At 41.3% G+C, this 16,679-nt stretch overlaps 1 protein-coding gene across 5 annotated transcripts in view; it reads left to right on the top strand.

Moving 5' to 3' along the window:
• Nucleotides 1-16,679, top strand: part of KLF12 (Kruppel like factor 12) — a 238,090-nt gene that overhangs the window by 208,201 nt on the left and 13,210 nt on the right. For all 5 annotated transcript variants that reach the window (XM_033052030.2, XM_033052032.2, XM_033052034.2 and 2 more), the window contains one exon: nucleotides 8,373-8,530. In XM_033052030.2, coding sequence (XP_032907921.1) covers nucleotides 8,373-8,530 — 158 coding nt within the window. The remainder of the gene's footprint in view (nucleotides 1-8,372; nucleotides 8,531-16,679) is intronic.

Here is a 16,679-nt window from a genome sequence, read left to right as displayed (position 1 = left end):
TTCATTAGAAACTCTCTTTAGAATATATCGTTGAGCAATGGAACTCATTGCCTAGATAAATGCTTTCTTAGTTGGATTTTGTTTGTTTGTTTTTCATTTGGTTTTTGTTTGTTTTCTGCCTTCAAACATTTTCAGCCTTAAACAGGACAAGACTGTGAACAGCTTGGTCTACCTCTGAAAAGCCCTGCTGAGCAGAAAATTTATAGTTCCCTCCACAGATGAGTTTTTTCTGTTAGTCTTTATTTCATGATAATACACTATGTTACAAAAAGAGGTATTAACATGGGCTTTGACATCCAGAGCAGTCTTTGCACTGTGTTCTACCATCCTGATGAGTTGAAAGGGTTAATATTGCAGCTGTGCATTCTTTGTAACATATGCATGTTAGAAAAAATACTTCTAAACATGTGTAAACTGCTGTCATGTGTCACCTCAGGATCTCTGACAAAATCTAAGGACAAGCATCTCACTTAATATGAGTCCATCTGTCCAAACCATGGGAAAGGCAGAGCAGTGAAACAGAATTATGTTTAATATTACTGAAAATGTCAAGTCTGGGTATAAAACATGATAGCCTCCCTCTCAAACGTTTCTAAAACCTTTACAGGTAGAAACAAACTCTGTATGCCCTGGCATGTTAGGAGAAGCATGAAATTCATCCTTGTTGTGGAGCATCTCACTAATTCAGTAGGGCTGGTCTGGGAGTTGCTGTTGCCCAGGTTTGGCTACTGCTGTAGTAAGTGCAAGTTGTCATACAGCCATGAACTTCCTCAAAAGCAAGAAGAAGCATTTTAATAATATAGACAACGTCTAGGTACAAGGTAGTTAACATGTAATTCCTTTGCTTTTCTCTAGGGGAGAACTTTGTCATTAATAAGGGTAAAATGGATGGAAAGGTTTTGGTGGGTTTTTTTTCCTGTGACATTTCAGAGTTCATCATAGATTTGATTCATGGGTTTCCTCTGTCAGAAGTGCTTCACAATCCTCCAGTCCCCAGACCTGGGGGGCATGCTGAAGCGTGTCATAGATGCTTACTGGCTCAACTTCTTTTCCTTTGAAACCCAGAAGAAAGAAGCACCATGAAAGAGGAGAATAGGGTGTGTATTTGGGTCTCAACCCACTGTGGAGCTGGGACACACGTCAGAACACGAAATTCTAGAACTGGAAAGTGCTCCTGAATCCTACAGTATGAATATAGATCAGGAGGATCAAACAAATCTCATGCCTCAGCTTAACGCAGCTGATAACAGAAGTGATGAATAGTTTTGGTAAGGTGTGCCATGGTTTGCATTAGTGCTTTTCTTAGTAGGCCCCAAAGTTCTTTCCTTTTGCCAGAAGTCTGTTCCATGTATAGTTGTACTTCCACTTATATCCCAGCCAGAGCAATGCTGTGACACACTCAGGTTTTACAAGGCAGCTCAGCAGTTCAAGTATCTTTATCTGGTCTCAGCAGTAAATGCTGCGGATAAAGTCAAGGTCAACGATGTGCAGGGTATTTTGTCTGCTGACTGCCCAGGTCAGGGATATAACAACATGGGAATGGCCATATGGAGCTGGAGCAGAGGATCCTCTTTACCAGGGCACTGCCTCTGGCAGCAGCCAGCATTGGATGTCTAGTTGGGAGCATAACAGAAGAAACTTCCTGTGCTCTTACTCCCATCTGCCCATCTGCTCCTAGTGCAGCTTTGCGCCAGTTCCTGCTCAAGCACTTTCTGAACCAAATGCATTCAAATCATCTTTTGTCTCTGTCTTGTTTATCCATGTAATTTTCCCATTTAATATGTGTTCTGTTTGTGCATATTGCCAAATTCCTCCTTTCTTTCTTGACAAAAAGTATAATTTCCAGTATAACATCACCTTAAAGTACAGTGATTGAAGTAACTACTGCTAATAAAAGAGTAGCACGTATTTTCCTTTTATGATCACCTTAAGTACTGCTTGATATGTTTTAATGTCTAACATTCCTAAGGCAGCTGTTTGCCTTTCATGAAACATTAATTAGAATCTAAGAATCAAAGAGGAGAAAAATACATGTGTATATATGCATGTGCATCTGTTTATGAACAGGGGATAGTAACAACTTCGAATTTAAAAAAAAAAGTAAATATTTGAGTGGGTGAAGATTTTTATCAGGAGATGGCACTGATATTTTAACTTTTTATAGCAAAAATCCTACTATGTTTTTATATAGTAAGATTTTGGCATCTGACTACTAGAAGAAGTTTTATAAACTGTAATGAGAAATAATCCTTGTCATATTTCTTCATGATGAGGTGTGTAGTGTTACCACTATCCTAAGTGGGATGGTAACATTACATGACCTACCAGAAAATGAAATTGCATTACATGAAAAGCTGCTACAAAATAAAGTAATTGGCAGCTGGAATCTGGGAAATGTAGTTCAAAACTGCTTTTCAAAAAGGCACAGAGTACCCACATGTATGTTAGTGTGTGAAACTTAAGGTCTTATTTAATAGAAGGTACTTTGTTTTAAGTGACATCAGCTCCGTGAATGAGTGGTGTGCTGCTGTGGATGTGTTCATTCAGAAAAGTGCCAGAGGAGACAAACAAAGGTATTGGGACTGTGGCCATCCCCGCTTCTGAGGGTCCTTGATGGGGAGCTGCTCTGAGAACCAAAGGAGGAGTGACAGCTGCCGTGGGGCTGTGTGAGCATGCTGTTCAGTGTGCTCAGGGGGTGCCATCCCACCCTGAACCCAAAGACTAGGATTTTAAAAAAATTATGTCTATAGTTAGTCACTTAACAGCTCTAGTTTCTATAAATGTTATGCAGCCAAAATTCATTATGCTTCTTTCTGCAGCCCTGGTTCCCTTTGAACACTGAACAAATGCTAGAGATCCAAGGATTTTCTTCAACTGCTCATTACCATCTAAATGCAGGCATGTTGTACTCTAGTTTTCTGCTTTTATTTAATTTGCCTGCACTTTTAATTACTATAACTTACAGGCTGACCCAGAAGCTTTGCAAGTCTCATAAAGTAAAGATTCGCATTGCTGAATTTATACACTATTTGAATATTTGAGTATTGTATAGTGACATATTTTTTCCTTTTAAAAATATAAAAACCTCTAAATATCTGAATGTCCTAAATTGAACTGAGGGTGGGATATGAGTGCTTCTGTCAGGTATTGCCAAAGCATGTCGTCAGCTCATAGTTATTCGACGTGGTCATATCTCCCAATTTTTGTTTTCAGCCTATCTATTTATATGGTTCTTTTTCTGTGTGTTTTATACTCAAATATTACAAGAAGCAGCTTTTCTGTGGAACATAAGCTGGATTTTCCAGTTATTTCTGATGTTGATTGCTTATGTCCATGTTCTCGATTTCTTCGCATGTATTCTAAATACACATGGAAGCTGTGGTAATCACAGCTGATTGCCACTAAAAGATGTGGTGACACTCCCCTAACCCATGGCCACAGATTCCCATCCTCTGCCATGTGTCAGTGCAGGTACTTGGCAGACTCTCCTACTTGGGGAGTCAAGCTACCAAAAGCTTCTCAGATTTTTTTGGGCAGAATTTTCTTTTCGTCATTGTGGGTCCCACACTGGCTTGCTGCAGAATCAGGCAAGTGCTGGTGCCAACACGACAGAAAGCAGTTCTGGAGTGGGACTGCCTGATGTGCCATCTCAGCCAAATCCTGTGCTCCAGCACCCAGGGGCTGAGAAGCACAAGAGGACCACAACTCATGCGATCTGGCCCACTGAGCCCCTCATCCAGGCTGAGCAGATACTGCATCTGGGTTTGCTTCCCACAGTAGCCAGAGTGGAGGGGACATGGCTGATATGTCCTGGGTCTCACCCCAAGGGGAAGAGAGCATCTGCTTTTAGCAGTCTTGGACTATTATTGGGATGCAGCCACAAGTCTCTCTACAGAACCAGCTAGAGAGAGAGGTAATGTGGCCTGACTGCTGTAGAGGAGAGACTTAGATAAGGTGACAGGGATGTTGGCACAGACTGGTGTGACCTGTTAGCCCTGGATCAGCATGTTTTTAGTGAGGTTTTTGGAGGCAGGCAGGATGTGTAGCCAAGGAGTCTGAGCTTATAGTGGAGGGGCCAAGGAAGAGTGAGACTGCTAATCACAAGGATGAAGATGCAACAGTGGGACACTGTTTGGGTTTGTAGAGCAAAGAGCAGAGCGTGGCTCGTGGCACGTCCCTGGCTCCTTGCTGGCCGTGTCAGCCAGCCCTGGGCCGGCTCACAGGGATGCCAGCAGCACCAGGAGCTCGTGCTTGGGTGGCCAAAGGTAACCCTGTGTGTTTGCCACAGGGTGAGCACACTTGAGCACACTGTGAGTGGGGAGCAGCCAGCGTGCAGGGACTTGTGGTGTGTCACAAGACTGAACATAGTTCAAGGCTTTAATAAACAAACTGTGCTCCCCAGGCAGCTCTGCTCGGCGTACTGCTCAGAAGACACAGGATCAATGTAAAGACACCCATTACATGTGGTTTTTAACCGTGTTACTGCCTGTACCAAGGGCTATTCACAGTCAACACAGAATAGAGGCAAAACATCTAGGAGGTCATGGGCAGCATTCGTAGAAAGGGAAAATAATCCTGCAACCAGGATTATTATAATCCACATTTCATGCAGTGCAGATCACGTTCAGCAGAACTTGATGGCCATCTAGTGGTGAAACCCCAGCCAGTGTTAGGTTTTGCAGACTTCTTTGTATCACAGAGACAAGAACTTGCCTGTGTGTGAGTTGCAAAGATGCATGTTTTCACTTCTAACTGGAAATAACACGGCTGAATTTTTATAAATCACCCTAAACGTTTGCATTGGTTTTATTCATTTCACGCTACCAACCGTACTGACTACAGGTGTTAGAGCTGCTCATGGATGCAGTCAACAGTTCTCCCAGGATTCCCATTAGGTGTAGCAATTTCTACACTAACATAGAAATTACACTGCTTTTAGAAATAACGAGCTGCAAATAAATAAACATCAAGCTGACAGGTCAGAACCCAGTTTTCTTCTTTGTTAATTTATCCTTCAAACTTAATGTTTCAGCAGTAATGTAATACATCCTGCTGAACTGTTAATCGTGGCAAAAGTCCTACTGCAAAAGCTCACATTGAGCCTTAAAGTCTGCCTGAGGTCGTGGCCATTAGCAGAAGAATTGGCAGCTCTTCCTCAGGGTACCCTGGTAGCTCTTGGCTGGTAACAGGTTTCCAAATCTTCCCTCTGTGCAGTCACTGGGGGGACTCTTAAATTTGAAAGAGGCTGCTATTACATGGTTTGTTTGGGTTTTGGTTGGGGGAGGAAGGGCACTGTGGTCTTTTTTTGTGGTGTTTTTTCTTTATTTATTTTATAGAATTTTAGAATGCATTTTAAAAAGAGGAGTAAATTAGTTGAAAAAATAAATTGAAAAAAATGAATTCCCTGACACATTCATTTCAAAGTCTTTGTCCACCCACAGGTTTCAGGAACCCTGTGCTGACCAGAGACACCTGGTGCAACCCCTATGGCCTTCAAGAGGCACAAAATATGGTGTTGAGGACTTCCCTTCTGTCTGCCTGGACAGTGAGGGTATTTTATAGAAATTGCTTGAGAAAGAAGGTGTTCCTTTCCTGTTTGCATGGCAAAAGGAAAGAACATCAGCAAATCATCTGGACCATACTGTGAGAGGGACTAACCTGAGGAAGCTCAGAAAAGCCCTTTGTGGTTTTTTTAGGGTCTTTGTTGATATCCCCATTTAAAGTCACACAACTTATATAAGGCTAAAATAAAACTGGTGATGTCGGGTAGATTCTGGCTCCTTTTCCACCTGTGAATATGTCTGCACTGGAGGGGGTCCCCCTGTGCCACAGGAGTTGAAGTGGCAGAGGAAAACCATCTTGAACATATGCTCTCACTTGCCATGTGGGTCTCCTCTGCTGGTTAGTTTGTCATTTATGCTGCATGGCTGCGAAGGCAAGGCATGAGGTGACATTTGCTGGTTTTAGCTGGCAACAGCTTCTCTCCTTGCTGTGCTGAGCAAGCCATGACTGTGAAGCTCTCAGGGGATGGTGACAATATTCGCCACCTTCTGTGGCTTACTCAGTTTCCCTGCTGTGGGACAAGTAGGACCCTACACTCTGTAGAAAGAGGGAGCAATCCAGTTAAAAAGCAGCAGCATTGATCATGTGCCACCCTCATGGCACTGCTGTGTGCCATCCCCTTCTGTATAAATATCCGGGAAAGCACAGAGCAGTTCCCAGCAGTGAGATCACTTTCTCGTATGTGACAAATAGCTTTTTATGAGGTGCTGACTCTTCTCAAGGTTTATTTTGTCTCGGGGCTGGAAATTGCAGCAGCATTTTAAGCTTGGTCTTCCTCCTATTTAAATGAGCTGTACTATCTGAATGCTCTGTTACAAAACAAGGTTTTTAAGACAGCTCGTAAGTTACTTACAGCAAAAAGGATGCACAAATACTTGTTTTCAAAGATCAGGATTTCCTGTTTTTGAGCACTAGATTTTGTGTATTTAGTATTGAGCTGTAACATTTAATTTACATTATTTCTTTTATTTCAGCTTGTGGGGTGTTTAAAAAAAACCCAGCTGGAGTAGTGAAACCATTCTCAGTGAATCATCTAATCCAAGACTTTTATTTGTTCTGAGATTCAGATGCTTATGCAATCCCTAAGCCATTTCTGCAAGAGCTAGACGTATCTGTGTTCCAGTCATATAGTTAAAGAGCTAATGTTGCTTACTCTCCTGGGGACAACTCTTTGCCAGCTAATGTTGTTACTACGGCTCTCTGTCCACTTCTTTCTCCATTTCAGGAATTCTCTGCACATCTGTTTACATGCATTTTATTATAGGCAAAAATAATTAATCTAGGGAATCTCTCACCTGCAGGTAAAATATGAATATGTGGTTAAAAAGCACTGTTCAGAAAGAAGGTACTTTTTTTTCCCCATTAGTGTGCTTCAAATTAAGGTTGTACTGTGAAAATATTTAAACAAAAATAAAAATGCATACTTTGGACTACCACTAGTTCAAGGCTTAGTGATTTGTCTGCAGAGAATTAGAACATCAGTGAAATCATGTGCTAATGGTGTGAGATGCTTTTTGCAAACTTCTAACCCCAAATAGTCCTCAGCAGGTTTTGCAAAGGTCTAGGAGTTCAGTGTATGCCGTAACAGCTGTAGCTGGAACTCCTCCAGCAGGAGCTTGCAAGTCTGTATTAACAAAGGTGCTTCCCAGCACTTCAGTGCTCCTTTCAAATGCCCACCTTAGTATGGTGGCTTCCCCAAAGGTTCATGCTTCTCCTTCAGATTGATCTTAAGAGTCTAAGAGAGCAAGCTAATGAATCTGTAGCCCATTTCCCTTAAATGTCAATAAACCTGGGAAGCCCCAGAAACCTGATGAAGGGCAGAGTTGTTCCAGTACTTAACTAAACAGACTTGTGTGACATGCGTGACCATGATTGCTGTGCAATATAATTGTAGTGAGGTTGATAGGATGATCAGTTAATAATGATTTATGGCTGGGTAGTATAATTACTGGCAGTCATTGAGGGTTTGAATCTTGGCCTTCCAACATGATAATAATTTATCTAACCAAGCCAAATGCATTGCTGTAGCAAGTCTTTCTTCAAGTGTTAGGTCTAGCACACACTGTACTTACTTACTCATGCAAAATTACTTCAATGCTGTATTTTTAATTGCTTAAAATTAGGGTAACTGATAGGCTGTAGGACATTGCTGTAAATGGAGTATCTTTGATAAGCATTTATGTGTTTCTGTGGGGATTGTTCTCTGGCCTTGTTCTAACAAACTTCATTTATCAGTGCTCTGAAAGAAAATAAATTTCATTGGCTTGCGTGTGATAGATTGAGAGTTGTTAAATGAGAAAATGGAGAAGTCGCTTCCACAGGGTGATCTGGATATGTTAGCAGTCTGTATTCAAGCAAACAACAGGTGTTTGGCCTAATGTGAGGATCCATAGTTCAGATCTGGGTACTGGAAACACTTTTTATAAAAGGTTTTAGGCTTTTTATCTATTTAAACTTGTTGAAGAGAAGTTATGGAGGCTATATATAAACTTGTTGAGAAAACAGTTCAGTGAGCTTGTACCTGGACACACATCAAATAGAACTCAGATAAAGTCGGGCTGCGTTATTATTGGAGCAGTGTTTCAAGGATCACGGTGGGCTTTTTAGGCAATAAGCGCTTCTAAATCAAGACTTTGGTTATTTCATACTGCAAAATAGGCTCTAGTTCAAGCACTAATTGTGTCAAAATGTAGAAAGGAAGTAGTTAATTCATTGTTTAGGCCACTTCTAGCACAGTCACTTCTGTTACAGCTGATTTTATGATACAACATGCTCTTGCTTCATTTTTTTGCTTCTGTCCTGTTTTTCAGTTCAATTTCACCGTTCAGTATTGAGAGCACAAGGCGTCAGAGGAGGTCTGAGTCTCCAGACTCCAGGAAGCGGCGCATCCATCGGTGTGACTTTGAGGGATGCAACAAAGTGTACACAAAAAGCTCCCACCTGAAGGCTCACCGGAGAACGCACACAGGTAACATTTGCTGGCATTGTGCACAGTGGTTAAGAAAAGCAAGTACCTTTCAGTCCAGTTTAGGGCTTCTCATCCTATACTAAGAGCCAAAGGCCTGTACTGTTATTCACAGAGATGGCTGTGAGTGCATTGGCATTCTGGTGCAGATCAGGAGAGTGCTTCTGACTGGAACTCCCTTGTCACCCCCTCTTGGCAGCACAAGACTGGTGTCTGCACCAACCAGACTCTTCTCAGATAAAACAGAAAAGTGGCCTCCAGGGACATACTTGCTGTGCTTCAACAAACAAAGGGTGGTCATTGCTTGGGACCAGCCAGAGTCCAGAGAAAACCCTCAAAAGCATATAGTGTGGTCATGGATCTTCAGCTGCATTTTTTTCACTCTACAGATCTGTTTCTTTTGTAACTACTTTGCTTTTATGGATGTAGCCTTTGGATGCCAGGAGCTCCTGAAATCCTTCAGTTCAATTCAAGGGTAAACTCAGTATGTCTTTCTGGAGGCTTTCAGAGGCACCTACCCCATAATGGAGAGGGAAGTCATCGCTGTATGAGAATTGGTCACACTAGATCCCTACAGCAGAGATTCAAGAGAGGTACCTTAGAGGGGCCCATTCAGGGGTGACCATACTTAACACTGAATCAATGCCTGGTGTCCTTATTAGCTTTATGGGCTGTGACTAGTCTGGATGACTGGCATGTAAGGGTAGCTGAAGCAGTGATGTATAATAGTTGTAATTTTATTGTGGATAAACTCAATTTGAAGTTATCCAGAGCAAGTCTAAAAGGGCATTGATTGGATGGCTAGAAAGGCAGTGGACAGAACACTCTGAGCCTCAGTGCTGTTCCTTACTCTGATGATGATTTGCTTAAATTAAATTTATTGATCTCTCTGGTCTTAATGGACTTCAGCATTCCTGCAACTCCTTGGAGGAAAGATGGTGTTTATCCAGCACATAGGACAATGTTGTTCTTTGCTGAGAGTCTGTTGGCGCTTTCTGTGACCTGATGTACACTAAAGAGTATGAGATGCTGTTTTAGAAAATTAAGTGAAGACTTCTCCATTTCAAGTGAGGCTGCATCTCCATCTTTCCAGTATATCTTTTGGCTGGTAGGTCTTTTGTTGAGAGGCGTTCTGAACAAGGCTGCGTTCTAATATCCCCTATTAAAACAGTTTCTATAAGGTTCGAGTTCCTTCCTTATACAAAATAAATGTTCTGGTGATCTGGAAATTCCATTACATTTGCTTCCACACCAATTTTCCTGGTTTCTTCACATCTTTCCATTAAGAAGAGCCTTCTGCTCTCTCATTATTTGTCGTGTCATGTCTCAGTTTTTTTTCTTCTTCCCTCTTCTTTTCCATCTTAAATGTGGTCTTTCATCCCTACTCTTCTAATATTTTTATATACCCTTGCCCTGTCACCTTTTTCTTGTTTTACATCTTCTATCTCAGTCTAACCCTACTCTGTCCCTTTCCTTTTTCCTGCCTGGATTTCCATGCTGTTTCTTTTCTTGCCTGTATCGCCCTTTGAGAATTACATGGCTGTAACAGATTCAAAGACAGAGAGCCCAGCAGAGAAGAGTCTTAGAGTGTTTGGTTTGAAACAAAAATACCATTTATCTGCTTACACCACAGGGAAGTCACTCTTCTCTGCCAGACTGGCGAGCAGCCCAGGAGTATAAGCAATCATCGTGTGAGTTACCAAACTAGATGTGGGCAACCTCAGAAATGTCACACCCAAGTTAGCCCAGAAACAGAAGAGGCTCTTTTCTTCCATGACATTTTAAAACACTGAGAATTACATTTGTCAGACGTCTGTAATTTGTCAGTGACCTCATGGGGGAGACCAGTGCTTGCAGGTAATGCACTCAAATCAGTGTTAGATAGTCGACAACACTGAATCTCATGCTGTGCACTTAGAGTGCTCAGAAGTAGGCACTGAAGGCTTGAGAGGATGTAAGTAAATCCCATTTTAATCCTATATGTAGCTCTCCACCAACATAAAAGGAGTTTGTCTGCCTGCTGTAATTGTAGGATCCATATCCCCAGCCGTGATTCCCTGGCAGCTGGGTGTCAAGACTATGCTATCTGTCTGGAATCTCTGGGTAGTCAGAGAAGAGGGATTGGCACCTCTGGGGCATATTATTCCCTATTCAGGTATACCCAGGGATTGGCTTGCAAAGGTGCTTCTCTTTCACTCCTAAGTACAGAGGAAGCCCAGATACCTGCCAGGCTGTGAGTTGGCTGAAATGAATTCCCACACCAAAATACAACTGCCTGAACTGTTTTCTGTAGTCATGCTGGAAATTGGTTTATTACTTCAGGAAAAAAGAAAAATAACATTGAATCAAAAAGCGTCATTAAATAGTCAGCTGATAACTGCTTTACATTGACATTGTAGCAGGCATGATGAAAGAAACTAGTCTTGAGAAATGGTCAGTGCTGAATTTAGCCAGTGGATCCAGTGAGAAAATCTGTGTCATTCTGTTAAAATTAAATGTTTTACAGGACCCTTCAGAGGTCTTGATAAGAAGTTGGTATATTCAGACTTACATGTAGCATTGGCCATGAGCATACTCCATGTATTAATCTCGTCTTGTGTTTTTTATCTTGGCCTTTAGTTTTGCTTCAGGCAAAAGGAGTTAATTATTCACATATGACCCACAGCAATTAGTGCAGTTTTGGATAAGTATAAATGAAGTATGACAGCTATGCACGCAAGAGTGAGCAAGTTTCAGTAGGAAACTTTCTGAGAAAAGATCACAGAAACTCAGCATTGCATAATCTGTACCTTATTTTTTTTAGGCAGGCTGATCTTGCTTACAGTTGTTTACGTAAGCAGTATGTGTTTGAGAACTTTTTTTTTCATTTACTCGATGATCTTAAAGATCTTTTCCAACCTGCTTGATTTTCTGTGCATGGCTACTGAAACATTTACAGTTGTTTAGACACAGGAGGAAAAACGTGGTATTATGATAGGACAAACAGATTTGTTGGTTGAAAGGTATACTTCTTTTCACCCTAATGAAGAGCAGAAACAGAATGTTATCGATGGTAACGTTGAATTTGATTCTCTTGGAGTAACTCCTAGGTTTTTTTAATACACTGTCATCTAGCTCCTCAATACTTGCCGCCAGTGTCCTCAAAACTTAGTGTGCTGGCGTGGGCATGGCGTCCACTGGGGGGCGGACTTGAATTGTGTATTGTCTCTCTGACTGGGAAAACTGCAAGGGAAACCTCTGATAGATAGAGCATTGCATAAATCACAAGCACTGGTATTAAATTTCTCTTTCTAGTATCAGCTTCTTGTTGTTGTTTTGCCAGATCATCAAATAAAGCTATCAGTAGGTATCAGGTGTGATGGAGAGCCTTCAGGGCTCACAGGCAATCTCGCAGCTCAGGTTTATCAACTCTTTCTGCAAGGAGAAACTGTGAGAAATTGGCTCACTGGACTTGCATTGAGTTAGCTTCTGCTTCAGTGAACTTAAAATTACTAATGTGTGACTCCACAAATGAGTAATCTTTAAAAATGAGAAAACCAGCAGCCATGGGTTGCATTCCCAGTTTGTGTTCATCTGTGTTGCACGTGGCACAGGTGCTGGTGTTGGCCCCAGGAATGGGGAGAGTGTAACTGCTGTTTCCAAGGGGACCGCAACTGTGCGGCCCTGGTGGGACTTACCTTCTTCGGTTTGCTGCTTTTACTTTGAAAATGGAGAGGGAAACAAGTCAGTGCTATTTTATGATCTGTAGTGGCTATTTCAGTCCTTTCAGGCAGTACTAAAGTTGCCATTGACAGCAGGACAGCTGAGTCCTACAGGCTGACCCTACTACTGGTTCTTTCCACTGTATGAACATCTAAACATCTGAAGTTGCTCATGGTTAAATCCAGTTCCAGTTCATCATGGCTACCCTCTTACCACATAGAGAAGCCTAAGGAGTTTAAAACATGGTGTGAATCGTCGTGGAGAAGTCAACGAAGAAAGAAGATGCCTGCTTTGAGATTATGCAGGACATAATTTTAGTATCTGAAACACAAGAGATTTGTTTCTGTCTCTCACCTCTACAAGATCTTAATTTACTGTAGTAGTAATCCGCATTTTGTGTTTCTGTGCAACCTTATTTCAGTGGTTAGTTTAAAATTTCTGGAAGAACGTGACAGTGCAGCTTTCTGAGGTCAACAGCTGCAAAAGCCTGGGACTTCCCAGGTGGCATAAAGTGGGAATGGATTTAATCCATAGGTGTGTAGGCACCATATATCCGCAGGCATGGCTTTGCTCCTGCCTCAGAGGGGTGGAGGAGGCCAAGCTCTGTAACCAGAGGACTTTTGTGGGACAAAAAAGATACTGGGCTGCAAGTGCTGCTCTTCCTCCATGAGCCCCAGTCAGCACTTGGATATGAATGACCCTTCTCAGCACTACTGCTGCAGTAGCAGGGCTGCTCTGTCAGGCTCTTACAGGGCCAGGCTGAATATAGTCCCCAGGCCAAATGAATTTTTTCAGTGTTCGGTGTTTTGTCCTTGATCAATGCCTATATCATTCCTGAGAGATGAGAGCGAATACCTTTGCCACAGACGTAATGAAGCCTATTTGTCAGTGTCAAGGGTCTTCAGCAGTTTTACATGGAGACAGTAAACATCTCAGAAGTACAGATTTGTACCTGAGAAAATGACAGCGTTCCCTCCCCAAGATGTTCCTTTGTAGCTGGATTGAGACACCACCCTAGAAGAGAGAGGACTAGTGAGTACATGGGTGTTTTATTTAGTCTGTGCTTTTTCAAACATTGCATTCCTCTCACTCACTGTTGCTCCATATATTATTTTAATATGAAAGGGCCCCTGTCATTAGTCTTTGTTCACATTTTCCTTTGAGCGCTTTCAGAGTGGACTTAAAAAGTCAGAGGCACCAGAAAAGCTATTTTTGTTCTGTAGGTTTTAAAACTCCATTCATTACCTGTTGTTTTCTTAAGGTCTGTTTAATGCCTTTTGCTAACTATAAGTTCCAGAGAGATATTTACAGATTTGTAATCCCTTCTTTAGACAAATATTGAGAAGAAGCAACATTTTTTAAAATAATCTGTCTGGCTCTTACTTGAACTGTGTAGATTTTTGGTCTCTAACACCTCTTTGCCACCTACCTGCCTGACTCACTCTTCAAAACCTTAGCTTTTCTTTCTCATGTCCTATGTTCTTGTCCCTGGGCTCTTCCTGTATTGTGAAAATCTGTCAGGTGAAAAAACCTCCAACAGCAGGTTCATATGCTGTTTCAGAAACTGGGAATTTAAATAAACAAAGCAAATTTAAAAATTAATTTGCTTTAAGTAAAATAGGAGGTTCTGTTTGTGTTGGGTGATGCTTTTATTTTTCAAGAAATACTTGCTTTTAGTGTTTAAAATTTACTGCCAGTTTCAATAAACAGTAGAGCTTTCCAATGTGAAAACAAGTATATTTCACAGAAGTTTTCCTTTCTAGCCTTTCTGCTCTTTCTTCATGCAGGTTCTCTTTAGAAGATAAACAGATTATTTAATAAATGAAACCTTAGCATACTCCCATTGATGTGGCTGTCTTCACATTTCAGCACAGAAATATATTTCAGAGCAGATGTCTCCCGGTGCAGTATGTACAGGGGTGTAGGGGCAGGCTCACCAAAGCCACCACAGCCTAGGAAGGTGATGCAGAAGTGGGAACCTCTGGATGAAGTTGAGATAGTTGTCTGAGTCCAGCTAGTTACAAGCAGGTGTCCATACCAGAAGGAGCTTGTACATCCAGTTCTCTTCCAATAGCCGCTGTGTGGAAAGTTAAATGATTTCATTTCTGGCACATTTTGCAAGCTTTGAATTCACCTTACACACAGGGAGTCATTCCTCTGCATTGTAGGTCTGATGCTGTGCCGATATGGAAGAGTGCCCGTGTGGTTATTCCGAGGCACTTTGATGGGAAAGCAAGCCTAATTGCGTCTGTGATTACTTTCAGTCTCAAGGTTATGAAAAATATTTTCAACAGTGCCCCTTGACTTTGTAAATATGGGGTGCATATGTGTTTTGTCTGTGTGTGGCACGAGGGAATAATGATAATTTCATTATGCAGAATAAGATTTTTCTTTAAGCCAACCATTTAGTACTTAATGCTCTACCTCCAAAGAACTGCAGTTCATCTAAGGTCTCTGGCATGATTGTGGTCTACCATGTGTAGCCCTGAAGTGCCATGAAGGCAAGAAAGATGTCTTTACTCCCACTACTTCCAAAACACTTTCCCAGATGTTGCACCCAGACCTGGAGGAATAAATACACAGAACAGAACAGGGTTTCCAGCTCTTGCAGCCCACTCAGTCCCCAGCAGAGGGAAAACAATTTGTTGCTGGTGATACCCCATGTCTTTTGGGAAGTGTGTCTGAAGTTGCTCATGCCAATCCTGTTCTAATCAGGGCAACCTGCGACCAGAAACACAGTCTTTGAGAGTTCAGCGTGCTCAAAACTGCAAGTAAGCATCATTAAAGCATTTTTAAAATGTTTTATTCAGGTTTTCTTCTTTTCTGCTTTCTTTTTTTTTTATTTGTGCATAAAAGCAAACAAGACATAGATCCTGAAAATTAGTGTTTTCACTCTTCACTTTTTTGCAAATAAGCAGTTAGAAACGTGGGTAAGTTCTAAAAAAACTTCTTGTTTCTTGGGAAAGTAAAAAGATCTGATGAAACCTGTGTAGGATGAGGAGTTATTTTCTGCACTTCAGTGTTTCCTCCATGTCGGATATGAAATAGTGGTATTTTGGTCACATTAATGAAGTTTCCCTTTGTCCTTTGTCATGCATATTTTTGTCAGTTAATATTTTTCTTTAGTATTATATGTATTTAATCTGATTTTTATTGTGATAAAAATTGGTATATCTTCTTTTCCATTTCCAGCTCACTTAAATGAGAATTTAAATGGGCTTTTTAACGCTCTGTTTCTATACATAGCTCAGCACACTAGTGCCCATCCTCTGCTTGAAGCTTGACTTCTAGCACAGTGCAAACACCAAATAATCAGTTGTGCAAAACTGTGTGAGACAAAGCTCATCCCTTGGAGCCTTTTAGTTGTTTTTTGTTGGGCTTTTTAAAATTATTATTATTTCTTTGGCAGGTTTTCATTGTTGGTTTGGTGTTCTGGTTTGTTTGGGGTTTTTTTTCAAAAAACTAAGGAAAGGTCTTGTTTCAAACTGAGAAACATGAGTATTTCTCTTGATGAGCATGGTGGAGCAATGCCAGGAGGAGTGACAGTACCAGCATTGAAGGCAGATCAGCAGGGAGGTGTGACTTTGTTTGGTGTCTCCCTTGCAGTTGTAGACCACAGTGAAGGAATGTTGTTTTATTTGGGGAAGGCCAGTCTGAAGCCCAGTTAAGGAGAGTAAATGTGCAGGTCTGCTCACACCCTCCATACACGTGGCTGCTGATGGAAGTATGGATCTGTTGCATCACCTTTCCCAAATACTTTAGTGAGTAAAGGCTGCTATAAGAAATAAACCCTCAGTCTTTTCCCACAGCACTGGAAATTCAGTAGCCCTATATATTTGCTCTGGTAGTTATGAAGAAGAAAACCTCATGTCATCTTCGACTACAGGTATATCTATAACATATATATGTTAAGTGTATATGTATATGCACTTAACATATACTTTAAAACTTTTATATGCACACAATGTCATACAGGAAACAAATTTCAGGAAGGTAAATAAAATGATATTTTTCATGAACTGTTGGGATTTGTTCTGGCTCCTGGATTCAGGTGCACAGGAAGAGAGGACATTTCCAAATATTTCACTTTTTCTGTTTTTACAGGAGTTAAAATTTATCATACTGCATCAGCAAGGCCCTTGGCAATGTACATAACTAATCCTTCTCCCCAAGCATTAATTCATTCATATGTCACATGGTACTTGTAGGGCCCATTCTGGGGCAAAGTCTCTGCAGAAACCTCAAAAAGAGAAAACATGGAATTTGCTTGGATTCCCCATCTTTCTTTCTTTTTTGTGCATGTGGTTACAGAACAGACCATAGACTGATATAATGGGCTTGTGTTCTTAAATTACAGCTAATTGTATTTTGTGACTTTAGTCCCAAAGGCTTTTCTGCTGGGATTTGAATTTAAGCAGTGTCAGACTGGGGCAGTTGTATACCTAGAGTG

This window comes from Catharus ustulatus, chromosome 2 (genome assembly GCF_009819885.2).
Source record: "Catharus ustulatus isolate bCatUst1 chromosome 2, bCatUst1.pri.v2, whole genome shotgun sequence".
Lineage (NCBI taxonomy): Eukaryota > Metazoa > Chordata > Aves > Passeriformes > Turdidae > Catharus > Catharus ustulatus.
Note: the sequence above shows the minus strand (reverse complement) of the source record. Positions and strands in the feature narration are given on the sequence as shown.